Raw genomic sequence first — 17,714 nt, forward strand, 5'->3', positions numbered from 1 at the left:
GGTTTTGAGCAGAAAATCCCTCTGGTCTCTGAGGTATGGGTGGGAGCGAATAGACCAGGTGGGCTGTAGGCCTGGAGAAGGAGGCAGGCCGTTGGATTTAGGAAGTCAGGTGTAGCAGGTCAGGAGTGGGGGTGGACGACTGAGACCTGTGTCTGGACGGGGTCCCGCTGCCCTCGGTTCTCCGTGTGCGTCAGGACGGCTGTGCTTCGGAGCAGAGGGGCCGCCGTCCCGTGTAGCCGGGAAGGGAGGCCTGGGCCAGGCACCCCGCTCGGCGCCTGCCTCAGCCTTGGTGTGGGGGCTGCAGCCTGCAGGGAGGCCAGCCTCTGGCCTGACCCCATGTCCCTGCCAGCCTGGGCAAAGGGCACGGAGTGCACTGGGCCCTGTGGCTGGCTTAGTGTGACGCAGTGTTGGGGGCTTTAAGACCAGGCCGCTGAGCGGGGCTGGGAGCGAGGTGCCAGCCCCTTTTCCCAGAGGCAGGACCAGAGTGGTCCCCCTCGGTGATGGTCGGGTGCTGGGGCTGTGCCCGGAGCAGTTTTCCCTCCACACCGCCTGATGAGGGAAGCGATGCCGTCCAAAGAGCTGAAACCCCACTGTCCCGCCTCCTCAGACCTGCCCCCGCCTCAGTCTGCCCTCTCCCCACCCTTAGCTCCGGGCCCATCCCCCAGGTTCCCCCCCAGCAGGAGGCTCCCGAGGCTGAAAGAGGGGCGTGGGCCTGCCCCGGGGTGTCTGGGACCCATCCCGTGATCCACGTAAAGGAGTGCGTCCCGAGAGGTGGGGCTTCGGCCTCGGCCAGAAGGCGGACCACCGCTGGGTGTGCGGGGGCGGGGAGGCCGGAACCGGAACCCCACCCTTGTTCTGCCTGCTCAGGGGACAGCACGGAGCCTGCCTGGGCCCCCGGGTCCCCTGATTCACTGCCCTGCTGGCTGGGCCTCTTGCCCATGAACCCAGCTGTAAGCTGTGGCCGCTCTGAGAAGGCCCCACCGGCCCACCCTGCTCTGTGCAAGGCGACCCTCGGAAATGGCAGGAGGGAGGAAGCGCCCTGGGCACAGGCCGCAGGGAGGCGCTGCCCGTCTCATCAGCCCGGGGCCAGATCTGCAGCCTGCCGGCCGCCGGTGGAAGAAAGTGGGGGACGGGCGCAAACCCGCCGCTGCCGCTCGGGCCACCCAGGCCTCACCTGAGGCGCATGGCAGCCTTCCAGCTGGCAGTGCTTTCCTCCCCCTGCTGGGCCCTGCCCGCCCTCCCTGTGCCCTTGAGGCCACCGGCCCTCTGTGGAAGGCCACTTGGTGTCGCCTCAGAGATTCAGCGGCAGCTGTCGGCCAGGGGGCGCCATCGGGCCAAGCTCCTGAGCTGGGACTCTGGCCCCTCCTACTGCCCTGTCCGCGCACCTGGGGGCCAGCAGGCTCTAGGACTGTACCCCCCAGGTGACCCTCAGAAGACCCTGGCAGACCAGAGGGGTGGGGGCTGAGAAGTAGGACACGTGTTCCCCCCTGTGCCTCTTTGCCAAGTGGGCACTTCACTGCCAGGCCCTGTCACCCCCACCACGTGCACGGATCCTGAGGGAAAGGCCCCGGGCTGGTGCCTTTGCACACGGTGAGAGCTAGATTTAAAGATGTCAGGAAACCCCAAGTAGGGCCAGCTCGTCCAGACTTCTGTTAGGAGAATGGACAGAAAGTTCTAGTACAGCCTCCCCCCCCCCCCCCATTCCCCCGGCTTGTCCTCGGCTTCCTGTCCAAGGTCCCTTCCACAGCCGCGTCAGGAAGGGGGGCAGGGCAGTGGGGACGGGGGAGATGAGCACGGCAGAAGCACATGTTCAAAAATCTTAATTTATTGCGGACTCTTGTTGCGATTCCAGTGTTCTGAACAATAAATAGACATTTGTTAAAAAAATCTCCAGTGTCTCATCTCTTATAAAGTCTTAAGTCACAAAAATAGGTTTACAGTTTTTCCTGTCTTAATAAAACTTGACCATTGGTTTTTGGTAACAATTCTGATCAAATCAAAAACCACCTGAAAGGGCCCGAGTCGCAGAAGAGGCCGTGATGGTGTGAAGGTGGGTGTTCAGACCCGCGAATGTCAAAACGTCCTTTACGTAGGAGGCGTCTCGTCGGTGGCAAACACTGACTGATGCTATCTATCATTTTCCGTCTTCGAGAGGCCACTCACCTGTTAAGGCGCATCACTCATTCCAGCCTGTGGACCGTGGGGGCTGTTTCCCTCGGGTGTGAAGTGCGTGGCCTTAGACCGGTCTCACGTATGCGGCCCCTGGTGTCGTGAGCAGCGCCCTCCTTTCCGTCAGAATACTGGGCCGTGGAAGCCACCTGATGTTAGCATGGCTTATGGTTTCTCGTATCTGGCAGCGGCTGTGCTAGTAATTTATTTGGGCGCCTGATTCAAAGAACAAAGAAAACGCATGAAACGTGTCTGAGTGATTCCGGGCCCGGTTCCACAGCCCTTGGGCCGCACTGTGCCAACTGCCCACAGTGGGACGGCCCCAGCCGATCCTCGGTATGAGCTTCCAAAAAACAGCCTGGTAACCATTGACAAGTGTGGCTGCGGCTTTGTCCCTGTGCACAATTGGCCATTTGAAGCAAAATGAAGCAATTGGTCGGACTCGGGGGTGGGGCCCCAGCCCTCCCGCAGATCCTCAGAGTCCAAAAGAGCTGGAGAATTGGCAGGAAGGAACGTGGCCTCCTGGAAGACCTCACACCTCCGTCTGAATCGGGAACGTGTGAACGCCGAGGTCCCACTGGGGACAGGAGCAGCGGAACAGAAGTCCCCACCTGCAGGACCACGTGGCCTGGGAAGGGGGCCAGGGAGGCCTGCAGGGCCCAGAGCGGGCCCCGGTGTGGGCACCGGGGGGGGGGGGGGCAGCCGTGGGGCACCTGCAGGAGTCCCACCCTGCCTCTGTCTCGGATCCACCACCGTCGAGGCAGCTGGGAGCTGATGGCAAACGTCTCGAAAACAGACGTGTGTGAATTCAGGCAGCTGCGTGTAATGCCCACAGTCCTTGCGTACTGGCCGAAAGCAGCAGCAGGAGCCTCTGTTTAAAGGCGACCTCCCTCCCGACGCACCTCCCGCCTCCGATCGGCTGGGACACCAGCTGCATCGATGCGTGCCGGATTCAAGTACAACCGTACGATCTCCCTTGTGTAAAAAAATAGGGGTCGTTCTGCAGATCTCTCGGTATCAATCCGTTCAATGCAAAATATACACAGGCTTTCGCCTTCTCAGAGTTCCATACAAATATACAGAAGCATCTACACCTTTTCAACGAAGCAAAGTCCTTTGCTTTAAGACGAGGGGTGTCTTTGCAAAGAGCCAGCCAGGCCAGGCAGCTCCTCTCCCTCGAGGCCAGCTCGGGCCCTGCCAGCTCTTGCCTGGGCCCTCTCCTGGCCCACGGGCGCACGGCTTCGGCTCTGGGTCTGGACCAAGCTGTGCCAGCCTCCGGGAGTCCACGCCTCCTTGTGGCTGTGGCCTTTGGCACTTGTCAGGGGTCAGCTGGGCCCTGAGCCCCTGGGGGCAGCCCAGAGCTTTGTGTCCAGACCGTCCGTCACACCAGCCAGGGGGCTGCCGCTGCCGCAGGGACCCGCCAGGGCCTGCTTCACTGGAAAGCCCGTGGTCCCTTGGGCTCCAAGGTCCAAGGGTGTCTTGACGCAGCACAGGGGCCTGGACGGAGGCGCTGGGCTCGTGTCCCGCTTTCCTGACGGTTCAGATTGAGGTTTCGTTGCTGCCTCTGTGCGTGGGAAGAAGCCAGCAGGTGGGCCGAGGTCCCACAGGGGGCAGGGAGCAGAAATCCCCAGTCAGGGGACAGGGGATGCCCGGGGGCTCCGAGGAGGGCAAGCTCCTGTGTGGACATAGCTGCACTAGGCAGGAGAGGGGGCTGGTTGAGCCGCCCGGAGGGCCAGGCCCGTCTGAGCGTCCACACAGCCAGCCTCGCCGCGGAGCGTGGGGCGTCAAGGTTAGCAACCGAACTCTTTCTGTTTGAAGAGAGCCGTTCTAGAGGACCTGACTCCCGGTCTTTGCTCCTCCCTTGGGAGTCTGTGGGAGGGAGCAGCTACGGGGAGAGGCCAAGATCCCAGCTCCTTGCCTCTGCAGAGGGGCGCCCCAGAGCCTTGGCGTCCTCGACCACAAAACAGGGCAGTAACGAGCTGGACAAGATCCTTAGAAAGTGCTTGGTCCCGCACAGTCTGAAGTCCTGGAAGTTCAGGGCTGGGCAGGCCCTGGGGGCTTTGGCCACTGTGGCCCCCACAGGGCCTCAATGTCGGCAGCCAGCCCCTGCCCCCTCCACCAGGTCAGAAGTCCGCTTCCTCTGGGGCCGACTTGTCCTGACCCCTGCAGAGGCCCCTCCCCTCCCCGGTACCCCAGCGCAGCCCCTGGGCCCCTGAGCACCGCCCCTCTCTGGACTGGACACCTGTCCCGCGACAAGGGACAGAGGGAAGGCTGGCTGGGGGCTGCTCCTGCAGCCCTGCAGCCCCGCAGCCGAGGCCCAGGCTACTCACTCGGAGTCGGAGCCGGCGGCCTGGGCGCTCCCGGCGCGCACGTTCATGGCCACCCCGTTGAGGTGCTCGCGCCCCGGCTCCCGGCGCGGGCTCTTGACGGTGATGGCGCCGTCGGGGGCACGGGCCCCGTCGCTCGAGCCCAGGGAGGACGAACGCGATGGCGCGGGGCTCTGCTCGCACTCGGCCAGTTTCTCCCGGAGCCGGGACTTCAGGCTCTTCTCGGTCAGCGGCGGCGGGTAAGTGACTTTGTTTTTCAAGATGCCTGTTGGTGCGGAGACTGAGAGGGTCACGCTCAGGCTGACGCTGCCGGATGCGGGGATTCCGGGAGGACTGGCCCCTGCGGACCCACCCGCGCACCCCTCAGCCCCTGCCCTTCTCTCCTCGGGTCTCAGCGCCAGGCGGCGGGGCCCAGTGGCCGCCTCTGCGCAGCCCCCACGCCGGCCAGGACCCAGGACCCTGCCGGGGCTCCACCTGCAGCCTGCCCCGCCCCTGCCCCGCCCGCACCCCGCCCCGCCCCCACCTGCCCTCTGCCTCTCCCCACTTGCACCCAGCCCCTCCCGGACCCCGCCCCCGCCCTCCCTGCACCAACCCCCCCCCAGCCCCCTTGTCCGGGTCCTCGCCTGCATCCCGCCCCCTCCCAGATGGTCCCCCTTCTGTCTGGTCCTCGTCCCTATCCCCCCCCCCAGCCCCACCCCTTTGCTAGGAGAGGCTTCCTGGGGTCAACGGGGCCCTCTCCACTTCTGAGGTACCTTTTCTCTGCTCAGGGGGCGGGTTGGGGGGCACTCCCGCAGGCCTCGGCGGGCCCCCGCTCTCCTGGTCTGGGGGGCACTCGCTGCAGTGATTGCCCTGCTCATCCAGGTGCAGTTCCACGCTGACCTTGGTCTCCACCTTCAGGCGCGGCTTGTCACCAGGCTCCTCACTGTCGCTCCCAGCCAGGCTCTCGTTGGGCCAGCCGGCGGGGACGTGGTTGGCTGCAGTGTCCGCTGAGGCACAGGAGGGACCGTCACCAAGCGGGGAGGGTCCCTGCTTGGCTTGGAGCTACATACACCCCCTACAAGGTTCCCCGGTGTCCCTCCGTGGGGAGCCTGCATCCTAAGTGGCCGGGTCCTCCCGGAGCTGCAGGCCTGACAGGGGCGCGCCCTCCAGGCGCTCAGGGAGCGAAGGCCCTGACAGTGGGGGCCCAGGCTGCAATCCCCCCGTGGCACCCCAACACTCTGGAGCCTCACACCGGCACCCGCAGCACGGTGGGGGGGGGGCCAGCTTGTGCGGTCCTTGCAGCGGGGGTCCCCAGAGAGAACCCCACCCCCCCAGACTTCCCTGCCTCTGCTCTGCAGATGTTGAGGACAGGGCCCTTCCCCGGCCAGCACCCCTCCCCCCCACCCCCGCTGCCCTCCCAGGCTGCTGCATCCTGGGACGCCCCAGCCCCCAGCTGGCTAAGCCCCGCTGGCTCACCTTTTGGGGTGCTGTGGACAGGGCCCCGAGCCGAATCCCACTTGTCCTCAGCCTCCACCCCGTCGTCCTCGCTGTCTGATGAGCGTGAGGAGGCGTAAGAGCTGCTTTGCTCATCTAGGGACAGCTCGCTATCCGAGTCTGAATCGTGGCCTGCAGGGTGGACGGGAGGGACAGAGGCTCAGGCCAGGGGCAGAATGGGGCCAGCTGGGCCCCAGGCACTGGGGAGAAATCGTCTCCCCACTAACCCTCTGAATGCAATGCGGCCGCAGCAGAATCTCTTCGAAGCTGCACGTCCAGTGACCGTGAGGCCCGTGGGCCAGACAAGAGCCGGCAAGAAGCTGTCACCCATGGCCACCCGGGAGGGAGATGCCCAGGTTGATGGGGGACCAGCTTCCAGGGGACACCTACCGTGGGGCTTCTTGGTGCTCCTGGGGACAAAGGACGAATCTGGCTCCCCATGGCCACCCCGCACTGGCCCAGAGGACACGCTGAGCTTCTGGCCCCCTTCGTCCCTAGAGAGCATAAGAGGGTGGGCTCAGCACCATCACTCAGGGGCACGACATGGCCACCCAACATCACTGAGCACCTTCGGCATATGCCAAGATGGCCCCGTGGGGCTCTGGAAGGTTCTCTGCCATGAGAGACCCCGAGAACACACGGAGAAACTCATCAACTACAACAGCAGAGCACCCTGGCCGGGGCCTTTCCAGCTGGCCTGGCAGCCTGCATTTGCCCCGAGAGTTGCCCCCCCACCCCCGCCCAAGACGAGCGAGGACGCCTGGCTCCAGCCTGACCTGATGGTGCTGTCCAGCGAGGCTGTGGATTCGCCCAGGGCCGTGCGGAACATGTTGGGCTCCTCGCTGTAGGTGTGGTTGCAGTTGAGGGAGCGCTGGGGGAGGGGACATGGTCACTGGCAGAGCAGAGGCCACCGGGGTACAGAGGATGGCTCTGTCCCCATGGCAAGCCCCAGTGCCAGCACCCTGACTGTGCCCCTGCTGGGCACAGAGCACATCCCCAGTCCCCCACGGTGGTCAGGGAATGGCTTCCTTCCCACAGCAACAGCTTCTCGTTGGGGTCCCACCCTGTCCTCTGAGACCTTGAAAAGTGGGGCTGTGACTGTGACAGACCCCATCTAGAGACCCTGTGCTCTCTCCCCAGGACATCAGGGATGGCGTCAGGCTCGGTGCCACTCTCCAAGGGGGTTCTGTGATGCCCCCTCTGAGAGGGACTCCGAGACCATGCAGCTGTGTCTAACGCTTGGTGTGGACACCCACAAGGACCCCCGGCCCCACGCAGGGTCCCTGGGGACCACCTACCGTCAGTAGGGTGGCCCTCGTGGTGGCCGAGTCATCCGGGTGCAGCTTCTTCCCGGCGAGGACTCCCTTCAGGTGCTTCTGGACCTCCCTGTTGAGCACGCAGTGGAACAGGAGGACGAAGAGACCCTGGAGGGAGGGGCGGCCGGTCAGGGCAGGGACTGGCCCTCGGGCAAGCAGCCAGTGTCCTGTGGCCGCCATACTGCCCACCCACCTGCCTGGGAACGCACAAGGCGCCGCCCCTCCCCAGGGCTTCTGCCTGCTCCGGGGAGCAGGGCAGGGCAGCCAAGGGCCAGGAAGGCCCCCCCCCCCCATGCCAGGCCACCCGTGTCCCCAATGTGACATCCTCAGTCAGCTTACTGGGAAGCCCTCGGTGTGAACTTAAATGGCCAACTCCCTCCCTGAGGACACAAGTGGGAGCTACTCTAACCTGCGGAGGGAGAATGAGCCCCCGCACTGGCTGGGCTAAGGACGGTGCCCTGGGGGGGGGGGGGGGGCCTGAGGAACCCATGGACAGAGCTGGGCTGGCGACAACAGGTTCCTTGGGGGGCGGGACCGTGTGCGGGGAGGCCTCACCGTAACCCCTGGCACACCGCCCTGCTGTGGCCCCGTGTGTCCTGAGAGCGAGGACACGGCCTGGACGCTGGGTCAAGGATGTCCCCGGGGACGCCCTCCGGGCATTTCAGACGGGAGGGAGCACAAGTGACCCGTGGCCTCACCAAGGCTGGCCCGCTCACCCTGACGGCCGCCCACCTGCAAGCAGCTGAAGACGGCGAACAGGTAGTGGAAGGTCAGCGCGTCGCTGTTCACGGCCAGCAGCCCCAGCAGCCAGGTGGCGCTGGTGAGCAGCAGCAGGAGGAAGGCGGTGCGCAGCAGGGAGCTGCCGGGTGGAGGGGCGGGAGTGACTCTCGGCCCCGCCCTCCCCTCCACAGGGGTGCGCCGTTGGTCCACCCCTCCCTCCCTTCCTTCCCAAAACCATTTTAAAGCACCCGCCACCTCTCCACTCCTGCGGGGCGCAACATCACCGTCGTCACCGACCCAGAAAGTTCCAGAGCACCCCCCACCGCGCCCTGCCTGACCCCACTCTGCTGCGTCCTGCCCTGCACCTCGGCACCTCCCCCCACCCGCTGTCATCGTCCCTCCCCTTTCCATCCCCATCTGTTAACATGACCCGGGTGAGGGGGACAGAGCCCAAGCCTCATCGCTTGCCCCTCCTCCCTCAGCCCTCAGTGTCTGGACCACCAAACGCCGCGGGTCCTCTGCCCCAACATCTCCGGGATCCCCGCGCCCCTCTCCCCGGGCCCGCCTCCCTCTCCTCCACAATGCGCCCCAGCACCCCTGGCCTCTCCCCACTTTGCCCTGCCCACCCACCCACGAGGCCACCCCAGTGGCCAAGCTGGGGAGTGGCCGAGGGCCTGGCCGCTGGGTGACAGGCGCTTTCTGGGGGCTCTGCTGGGCGTGCAGACCTGCCCCAGGGGTCAGTGTGGGCGCCCACTTACACGACTCCTTTCCTTTCGTAATAATGGTGCTTTCTCTGGCAGGCCACCTTTGCAGACAGGACAAAAATGACTGTGTTGACCTAAAAAAAAGTTCCAAAAACACCAAAGTCAGGAGGCCAGCTCGTGGGTATCACTTCAACAGATCTCCAAAGACCAAACGCTTTGGAGGGTCTGTGCCTGCATCTCGAGGAGAGGCTGGAATGGGCGGCCTCACCGTGGACCTGGACGTGGAAGGAAACCCGGAATCCACAGGCCTAAGGGCAAGGCCTCGTCGCCGTGAGATCAGGCCTTCCCGCCCAACAGGCCACTCTGAGGAGCCGCTGGCCTCCAAAACCGCCTCCAGCCCGTGCACCCCACTTCCCACGTCCCGAGAATCGTGGGCTCTGCGGAACTCCCGGACTTACAATTATAACCGTTCCGATGGGCCCGGCAAAGCTCCAGATGAGGGTGTCTCGAAGGGACAGCCAGCAGAAGTCGGGGTTTCCATAGCCCTGGGGGTCCAGGCCCACGGCGAGTCCTGGACAGCAGGGGAGGGGGTGAGGGCCACACGCGGGAGAGGCCCCTCCCGGGGGGCGCGTGATCACGTGACAGGCATTCCCAGCCCTGCACACACACTCCACGTACAGACCGCACACACACGTACATGCTACATAGAGACCACACATCCACACCCAGCCGTGCACACAGCGGGCGGACGTGGAGTTTTTGTGTGTCAGCGGCCACAGACGGAAGCCCGAACGGACCCGCCTCAGCTCCCAGGGAGCCCACCCCCGCAGCGGGCGCCGAAGGCTCACACTCGTGTGTGTGCAGACCCAAGGGCAGAGGCTCCTCCGCTGGGGGCCAGTCGAGCTGGGTACCAAAGGCAGAGGAGGCCAGAGGGCTCGTCCGCCTGGGCCCGGGGGCGCGGGCTCACCTGACACGGGCACCTGTGTCGGCAGCGCCACGCGGATTCCCCAAACGGTGGCGGGTGCCCTGTCCAGGCCACCCCAGCCGGGCCGCTGCTCGAGTCCTCACCTGTGATGATGGCCGGGATGCCCCAGCCCACGACGTAGTAGAACCTCATGGGCCCGGCGTCGATGTTGCGCACCTCGGTCAGCATGTGGTACACGTGCAGGCTCTCCACAAAGGTCCAGGCGAAGGTACTCATGTAGACGTAGTGCAGGACGATGGCGATCACCGTGCACAGGAACTGTGCGGAAGGGAGTGCGGCTCAGTGCCAGCCCCGCGGGAGCCCGCGCCTGCCGCGCCTGGGGCCGAGGGCCAAAGGGGCACAGGGCGGGGGGGGGCTAGTGACAAAATCACACCACTTTGCAAACGTGAGGGTACGGAGGTCTGAGAAGGGAAGCCGAGTGAGTTGGTTTTTCTATTTGGTTCACCCGGAATGGCTGGGCACGAACAGTCACAGCGCCCCAGGCTCCCACCGTGGAACAGAGGACAGGAAGTGAGGCTGCTGGGGGCCTCGGGGGACCCACTCCTCAACCCAGATCGGTGCCTGGAGCCATCCAGCCAGGGGGCGAACGGTAGGCAGAGCCTCTAGGGTTTCCATTTGAAGCTGGAGACTTGCATGTTCGTGACACTGGCTTTAAAGTTCAAGAAGCACAGAGGCAGCGGTTCAGGCTGTGATGCTGGCCGTCACCCACCGCCCTGGACCCTTGTGTGGGTCTCCAGGGTCCAGCAGGTGTGGTCAGAGGGAGGGGGAGGCCCCATGCTTCGTGACCTGTCAGATAAAAAGTTCATCCTGCCTGCACTGAGTTCACGGAGCCGTATACTTCCTGCCTCCCAAAAAGAACAGAGACGAGAGTATTTGCTCTGTTTCAGTCCTCAGCTGGGCAGGGCTACCCCCCCCCCCACCAGTGGGAGGAGAAAACCAACTTCCACAGGGCAGCCGAGGGTCAGCATCCCGGCCTCTCCAGGCCTTGGTGAGCCAGCCCCGTGTCCCTTCAAATGGGAAGAAAGCAGTATCGGGGAGGGGCTGGGGACACTGGTCACAGGGAGTCAAGTCTCTGAGGCCACCAGTGAAAGTGCAGTGCGAGGTGCTCTAGGAGGCACCTCGAACAGCCCTGTGCCTTGCTCCAGAGAAGCCTCACAGGGAGGGGCTGAACTGGCCAGGGGTCCCGAGGCCGGCTCGCTGCGAGATGTAGGCAGGTGCCCCGCCAGGTCCTAAGAAGCTGGTCAGGCGCTACGGGGAGGGTAACTGTGAAAGCGGGGAGAAGAGAAAGCCCCAGGCTCCGCCCTCTTGGCCCCACCCACCCAGCCCTTGCCCCTCTTGGCCCCACCCACACCCAGGATCCCACCCCTCCTGGCCCCACCCACACCCAGGATCCCACCCCTCTTGGCCCCACCCACACCCAGCAGTGCCCCTCCTGGCCCGACTCCAGGCTACAGGGCTACGACTACCCCTCCCCCAGGCCACAGTCGGCCCTATTCTGTCCAATTCTGGCTGCTGCCCCATCAGCACAAGCTCCCAGGTTCCCAGGGGTCCCAGGGAGACCCCACCCCCACCCCACCCAACAGACACAGGCGTAGGAGACACAGGGCCACCACCCTGACCCACACTGAAGGCTGCTCAGCTCAGGTGCCAGCTCGGTGTTCCCCGTGGGGAGCTCACCAGAGCACGGACCGGCTGGGCACATAAGTGACGCCCGTTGCCACGTCAACCTCCACAGACCAGGTTCTTCTGAACCCCGGAGCCGTGGGAGGAAACGATTTTAGCATTTACATTCGTCAAACACAGGACAAAGAAGGAAACACAGCATCTTGGGTTATGAGTGGACATCCTGCCCTTTGCCTGACTCAAGAGTCAGGAGACCGGAGAGTCTGCCCTTAGCGATGGGCAGGGCCCTCGGGATGCCAAGGGTGAGCCCGGGGCAGGGGAACCCCACACCAAACAGCCCCAGCGTGCCCCACATGCAGAGCACAGTTGGCTCAGAAAAGGAAGGACAATGAGGTGGGCTGGCGTGTTGCCTTAAATAATGTGAAAAGTAAACCCACAAAAACCACCTTTTGAAAAAAAAAATTGTTAGAAATACATTTCACAATTTAACGGGGCTCTACACGCACAGACTTCTGCAGAAACAGAACACAGACAAAATGCTAATGCACAATAAATCATTTTAACCTGCCAGTGATCCGGGAGATGAAACACCTCGCCCAGAGATGGGCCTGCGAGTTTGCAGAAACCCCATAAAACCCAGGCGCCGAGCCAGGCCCCTAGTTATGTGCGGCCGGCACTCCTGCCCTCCCGGCGCCCCAGTGCGCCGCTGGCCGAAAGCTCATTCCTGGCAGGGGGATGAGTCAGTGCTCGAAATGAGCGGGCGGCCTCCCTGCGTTTCACACGTGCTACTTAGCTGCAAGGTGCGGCCCCGCCGACTCCACATTCCCCGCTGCTGAGACCACTCAAGGGCACGCTTGAAGGGCTTGGAATGAGTCATGTGGCTTCCCACCCAGAGCCTTCACCTGTCTGATGCGCCGATAAGGACCTGCGCTCGGGCAGAGGCGCACCTGCCCGGCCGGATGCCCAGAAACCCCTGCCCGGCACCACCCTGGGGGAGGGCCCCCCTCCCGCCAGTCCAAGGGGCACCCTGAAGGGCAGGCTGGCAAATGCTTGCGGTCTGTCCTCTGCCGGGCCCGCTGCTACATGAGTCACCACCGCGAAGTCCCTGAGGCCTTCAAGGCTGTCTGCCTGTGACACCCTGCCTCGACCTCCGCCCTTCCTCCTGAGGAGGTCTCAACAAGGAGGAGGAGGAGCCCAGGCATGCAAGTGGGCTAGAACATTCTGACCAGTGGGCTAGAACATTCTATGTCTTTTTATACACGCCTTCTTCCTCCGCTAGGGCTGGCCCATTCGCATACATTTCTTTGTCACGGGCGGGGACGCCTCCCCACGCACCTCTCCACACTCTCCCCAGCCCCCAGCGGCGTGGCCAGCCGAGTGTCCCTCTCATTTGGTGGCATCCTCCCCTCCTTGTCCCCCTTCTGGAGACCTAAGGCACCTTCCCTCCGGTCTCTCTGTGCACTTGGTCCCGACGCCCGCCGTCCACCCCGTGCCTGCTGTCCTCCGTGCCTGCGTGCTAGGCCTCCATCCCGTGCCTGCGTGCTAGGCCTCCATCCCGTGGACGCAGGACAAACAACCCCACCCTGGCTGTGACTCTGCCCTCCGGTCACCTTCCCGCCATGTAGCCCCGGTCATGGCTCTCCACAGCACAATGCCTGGCGTGGCCCCTAGGGCTCCGGTCGACACCCAACCCGTCCCCACTCATCCTGGACCCCTCCCACCGCATGGTCAGCCCTTCCCTAACGGGGCCCAGCCCCCCACCTGCCACCATGGCACCATTTGGGCACGTGAAACTCATGAACCGCGATTTGCGTCCGCGTCGGGAAGGTGGGCTCCACGGGCAGGGACGGGAGGGCCTGTGGGATCCGGGTCTCTGGTGGGTGTGACAGAGTGACAATTGCTAGGTCCCTGCTGCAAGGGGAATGAAGAAGCGGCCCCCATGTCACCAACAATTGGTGGCGGTGCCCTCGGAAGGGCCCAGTGAGAGAGAGTGAGGGCTCACGGCTCGCCCTGGCAGAGATCGGGGTCAGGCGAGAATAACCTGTGCGCTTCCCGCCCTCGCTGCATCTGCACGTGTGGTGCTCAGCTGGCCTCGCGTCTCCCCAGGGCTATCAGGGTCCCCACTTTGTGACGGACACACAAGGGAACACGCACAGGGCGTGCCGTGTGCCTCGGACAGCCCCTCAAGCTCTCGGGTCCTGGCTGCTCACCTGTGAGAAGGGATGCCCCCAACTCCCGGGGCCCCGGGGGGATCCAGTAAGCCCAGGCGTGTGTGTAGAGCCTGGGCACACAGCCTACACCTCCACCCGTGCCCCCCGTGGGCATGCTGTGCTGTGACCCTGGTGTTCCACAAGTCCCCTTTGTAGAAACGGGAAACTGCTTTGCCCCCAGCCAGGCGCTGCCTAAGCCACAAACCGCCAAGATTCCCTGTGCTTCTCCCTACGACCTGTCACGCCGGCTGATCCCCACCCCAGCCCCCGGGGACCTTGCCGAGGCCGGCAGCCCGTCCCTCCCTCCACCCCGACGTGTCGGGGGCTAAGCTCTCTCGCATCCTACAGAAGGCCCACCAGCCCTGGGCCCCCGCTAGCCTCAGCTCACCTCCCACTCTCCCTCCTCCCTCCAGGCCAACCCACTCAGCGTCTGCGCTGCGGCCACTTCCCCTCGCTCCTTCGCGAGTTACGTGCCCCGGCCTCGGAGAAGGGTGGGACCCGCAAGGAGAGGGGGCAGAGGGGCCTCACCGGGTTTCCGGTCTGGGTGATCCCGATCACGAAGACCAGCTGGGAGAAGAACAAGGCCCCGATGAGGTTCCTGTGAATGCCGTGCAGGTTGGAGCGCAGAGTCCGCACCAGCGTGAGGAGGACGAAGGCCACCAGCAGGGCGGTCAGGGACAAGGACACGGCAGCGTAGGTGACGATCTTCAGGGGCAGGACCTCCCCGTGCTGCGGGCAGGTGGGGCGAGGCAGGAGAACGTAAGGGCCTCGCTCTGATGGAGGTTTTGGACAGTAAAGGCTCATTAACGTAGCGACTATCACGGACAGGAACCAACGCGGCCGTGACGTGGTTCCCAGGCTGGCGAAGAACTGAGGACAAAAGCCAAATGAATCGCTGGGGGGTGGGGGGCAAAAGGGGACCGGGTGGTGGGGGCACAGCTCGGTGAACGGACGGTCCACTTAAACGTGGCTAAGGCAGTGCACCTGTGTTGTGTGTGTTTTGCCATCGCAAGAAACACGAGCGCAGATGAAACAGAAAGCCTCGCACGTAAATCCGACTCTCCAGGAGGTGCGGAGCCCGCCTGCCCCAAATTCTGAGCCGAGAGGGACTTCTTCCAGACAGACCCTCACTTTACACAGCAGGCAGATGTGCCCCAGCGGCACGGACTGCAACTGTCTCCTGTGCTTCTGCAAAACGGGCCGTTTGTCCAGGGCCCGGTGCCCGCCCGGGCGGAGTCTCAGCACTTGGGAAACGACTAGCTTCGGCTCTCCAGTAACTTCCGGAAAGCGCTCTGAACTCACAACTCGAGCAGAATTGCGAGCCGGGCCACCCAGGGTAAGGCTGGGAGCCGGGACAGGGTTGGGACCGGGGCGCTGAGGGCTCAGGGCTCTCTCCTTCTGCGGCCCGTGCAGGTGCAGCACTGGGGAGGCCCGGAGGCTGCGTCCGGCTGTCGAGAGGGCTCTGGCCCTGAGGCACCGGGGCAGGGAGCGGGGAGTCCTATTCCCGTTTGACTTCATGTCCCCGAACTTGGGCTTTCCCCACCTGTTAGTCTGCTCCCGGCAGTGCCCAGCTTCCTGGCTCGGGGAGGTCCCCCCCCATCCCGCCCCTAGGTGGACAAGGGCCACTAATAACACACCCCCTCCAGGTCAGAACCCAGGGCTCCCTGCTCCTAAGTGCCACCTGCTCAGAGCAGCTCCACGGTCAGGGGAAGCCTTGGGGGCACACCCTCCCCTCTTGTCACCCTGGCCGCCATCAGCAGCAACTCACGGCTGTTACCCTCCCAACAGTGGGACACAAATTTGGTCCCCTGCACACCAGAGGGCCCTCGGGAGGGACAACGGCCTGGCCTCCCAGGACACTTCCCAGGTCTGAAACAAAGGTGACAGGTGAGGCCTCCCTTGTGGCTCCGAGACACCAACGTCCACACATGTCCAGGCCCAGGCTGACCTCGCTGCCATGCCTGCTGGGGGGCCTGCTGCTCTATTCACCCCATCCACCCTCAGGCTGGCAGAGGCCGGCTTGCATTCCCAGGCCGTGGAAAATGCGAGGAGGTTAAACATTAGCCGGCCTTCGTGGCTCCTGACCGAGCCCCCTCCTTTGAGTCTCCGGGGCCAGCACGCGTGTCTCGTGCTAACGGGAGACACTTGCTTTGTTCCGGCCAGCCGGCTCTTTCCTCCCTTAAAATTTAAAGCGGGGTAGAAACAGGGGCGCCTGGGTGGCTCAGGCGGTTAAGCGTCTGACTTCGGCTCAGGTCACGATCTCGCGGTTCGTGAGTTCGAGCCCCGCGTCAGGCTCTGTGCTGACGGCTCGGAGCCTGGAGCCTGCTTCCGATTCTGTGTCTCCCTCTCTCTCTGCCCCTCCCCTGCTTGTGCTCTGTCTCTGTCTCTCAAAAATAAATACCCATTAAAAAAAACTTTATAGGGGCGCCTGGTGGCTCAGTCGGTTAAGCGTCCGACTTCGGCTCAGGTCACGATCTCGCGGTTCGCGGGTTCGAGCCCCTCGTCGGGCTCTGTGCTGACGGCTCGGAGCCTGGAGCCTGCTTCGGATTTTGTGCCCCCTCTCTCTGCCCCTCTCCCCTGCTCACATGTGCGCTCTCTCCCTCCCCACCTTCTCTCTCTCAAAAATAAACATTAAAAAATAAATAAATAAAGTAAAATAAAATAAAGTGGGGTAGAAAAACATGGAGAATCCTGCTTTGAAGTAAGGGGATATTCTAGGGCCTTCTTCAGTCTGAGGCTCAGGGTCTCCCACCGTGGGTTTTAATTTACAGCCGGGCTCTTTGAAAACTCTTTCCAAGGAGTTTTGTTCTGGAAATCCTGGCAGACTCTGGCCAGCCCCCCCCAAACACAGGTTTTAACCGTGGACTGCGTTTGTTGGAGATGCCCGGGAGGGAAGGTAGGACTCGTTGAGGGGGCAGGTCTGGGGGGAGGCTAGCTGTGCAAAGGGATTCATCCCTGGACACACTCGCCAGGTGGGCAGGGCTGCCCGTGGGGGCCGCGCCCACCTCTCGTCTGGAGACATCCATGAGCACGGCAAAGCTGGTGGTGTGGCTGCACTGGCAGACGACGTGGGTCCGGTTCCGGGACAGAAGCTCGCAGCCCTTGGCCGACCACCCTCCGGTCCCGCCGATGCTGCAGAGGAAAGGCAGGCGTGAGACGGCTGCTTCCTCCAGGGGGTCTCCGAGGCCCAGCTGCCCCCGTGGGAGCCCGCGCGGCATCCTCACGTCGCCGGAGACAGAAGCCACGGTCACCCTCTAGGAGGACAGCAGCGCTTGGGACCGCGTGGACACTCTCCCTTCCCTCTCGTGGCGGGGGAGTGCCTCTACCCTCTGAAGTTCGTGGTTTAGGCATCATCTCGCAGTAAAACTTAAACGGGGATGTCTGAGGCCACCGGACGCCCCTTTTGTCAGAAATAATAGTGGTTATTACAATGGCCGCTTTGTACTTCAGTCTTCTTTTGAGTCTAGGTGGTTTACGAAATAGTGTCTCACGTTCGTTTTACGCTCTCATCTGCAGATTGCACAACGTCTTGCGGCAGCGCCCGGAAGCAGGGGCCGATTATTAGCCCCGTTTTACTGACGGGAAACCCCAGATGACTACGGGCTGCTACAGGCGTGTCTCAGGCTCAGAGAGCGCCCTGCCCTCCCTGACTCTGGGAAAATCAAGTAAGTTCTCTGATCCTTAGTTTACTCCCCTGTGAAATGGGATGTGAAGGCTAATACCAGTTTGTCAAGAGCGCTAAGATCTGGGGGTGATAGGTGCCACAGAAAGCAGCCAGAGTGTAATTAGAGCTACAGCTAATTGCTGGGACTCAATCGGGCGACCATGAGAGACTGCCGTGCCTAACACACGCCAAACAGACCTTCACGCTTCCCTCGCGGTGAAAGCGGGTCCTTCTTTCTCTCTTTTTGTGAGCCAAGCGTCTATTATACTCCAGACACGATGCTGGCTGCTCATTAACCAGAATTTGGGAAATCAAGGAGACACGAGGTCTCTGGGCAGCCGAGCCCGTGGCCCAGGGGGAGCCCCTTGCAGGGCTCTCCCTGGGGACCAGCTCCCAGCACGGCGCGGCTGGGGCCCTGCCTGGCGGACACCTTCTCCATCCACGTGAACCACGACGTTAGGGAATGTCCGCGAGGCGCAGAAACAAACCCCCAGATGCACAAAATTCCATCCTTGTTTCAAGC

At 63.4% G+C, this 17,714-nt stretch overlaps 1 protein-coding gene across 1 annotated transcript in view; it reads right to left on the reverse strand.

The window, feature by feature from the left end:
* Nucleotides 1-1,805: 1,805 nt before the first annotated feature.
* Nucleotides 1,806-17,714, reverse strand: part of CELSR1 (cadherin EGF LAG seven-pass G-type receptor 1) — a 138,119-nt gene continuing 122,210 nt past the window's right edge. The window contains exons 23-35 of the mRNA XM_043562926.1: nt 16,533-16,659; nt 14,056-14,256; nt 9,778-9,952; nt 9,168-9,280; nt 8,764-8,843; nt 8,018-8,144; nt 7,268-7,393; nt 6,746-6,840; nt 6,360-6,463; nt 5,952-6,101; nt 5,249-5,482; nt 4,500-4,761; nt 1,806-3,733 (exon numbers count right to left, since the gene is read on the reverse strand). Of these exons, the coding sequence (XP_043418861.1) occupies nt 3,709-3,733; nt 4,500-4,761; nt 5,249-5,482; nt 5,952-6,101; nt 6,360-6,463; nt 6,746-6,840; nt 7,268-7,393; nt 8,018-8,144; nt 8,764-8,843; nt 9,168-9,280; nt 9,778-9,952; nt 14,056-14,256; nt 16,533-16,659 (1,819 nt within the window). The 3' untranslated portion in view covers nt 1,806-3,708. The remainder of the gene's footprint in view (nt 3,734-4,499; nt 4,762-5,248; nt 5,483-5,951; nt 6,102-6,359; nt 6,464-6,745; nt 6,841-7,267; nt 7,394-8,017; nt 8,145-8,763; nt 8,844-9,167; nt 9,281-9,777; nt 9,953-14,055; nt 14,257-16,532; nt 16,660-17,714) is intronic.

The sequence above is a fragment of the Prionailurus bengalensis genome, chromosome B4 (assembly GCF_016509475.1).
Source record: "Prionailurus bengalensis isolate Pbe53 chromosome B4, Fcat_Pben_1.1_paternal_pri, whole genome shotgun sequence".
In the NCBI taxonomy this organism is placed as follows: domain Eukaryota; kingdom Metazoa; phylum Chordata; class Mammalia; order Carnivora; family Felidae; genus Prionailurus; species Prionailurus bengalensis.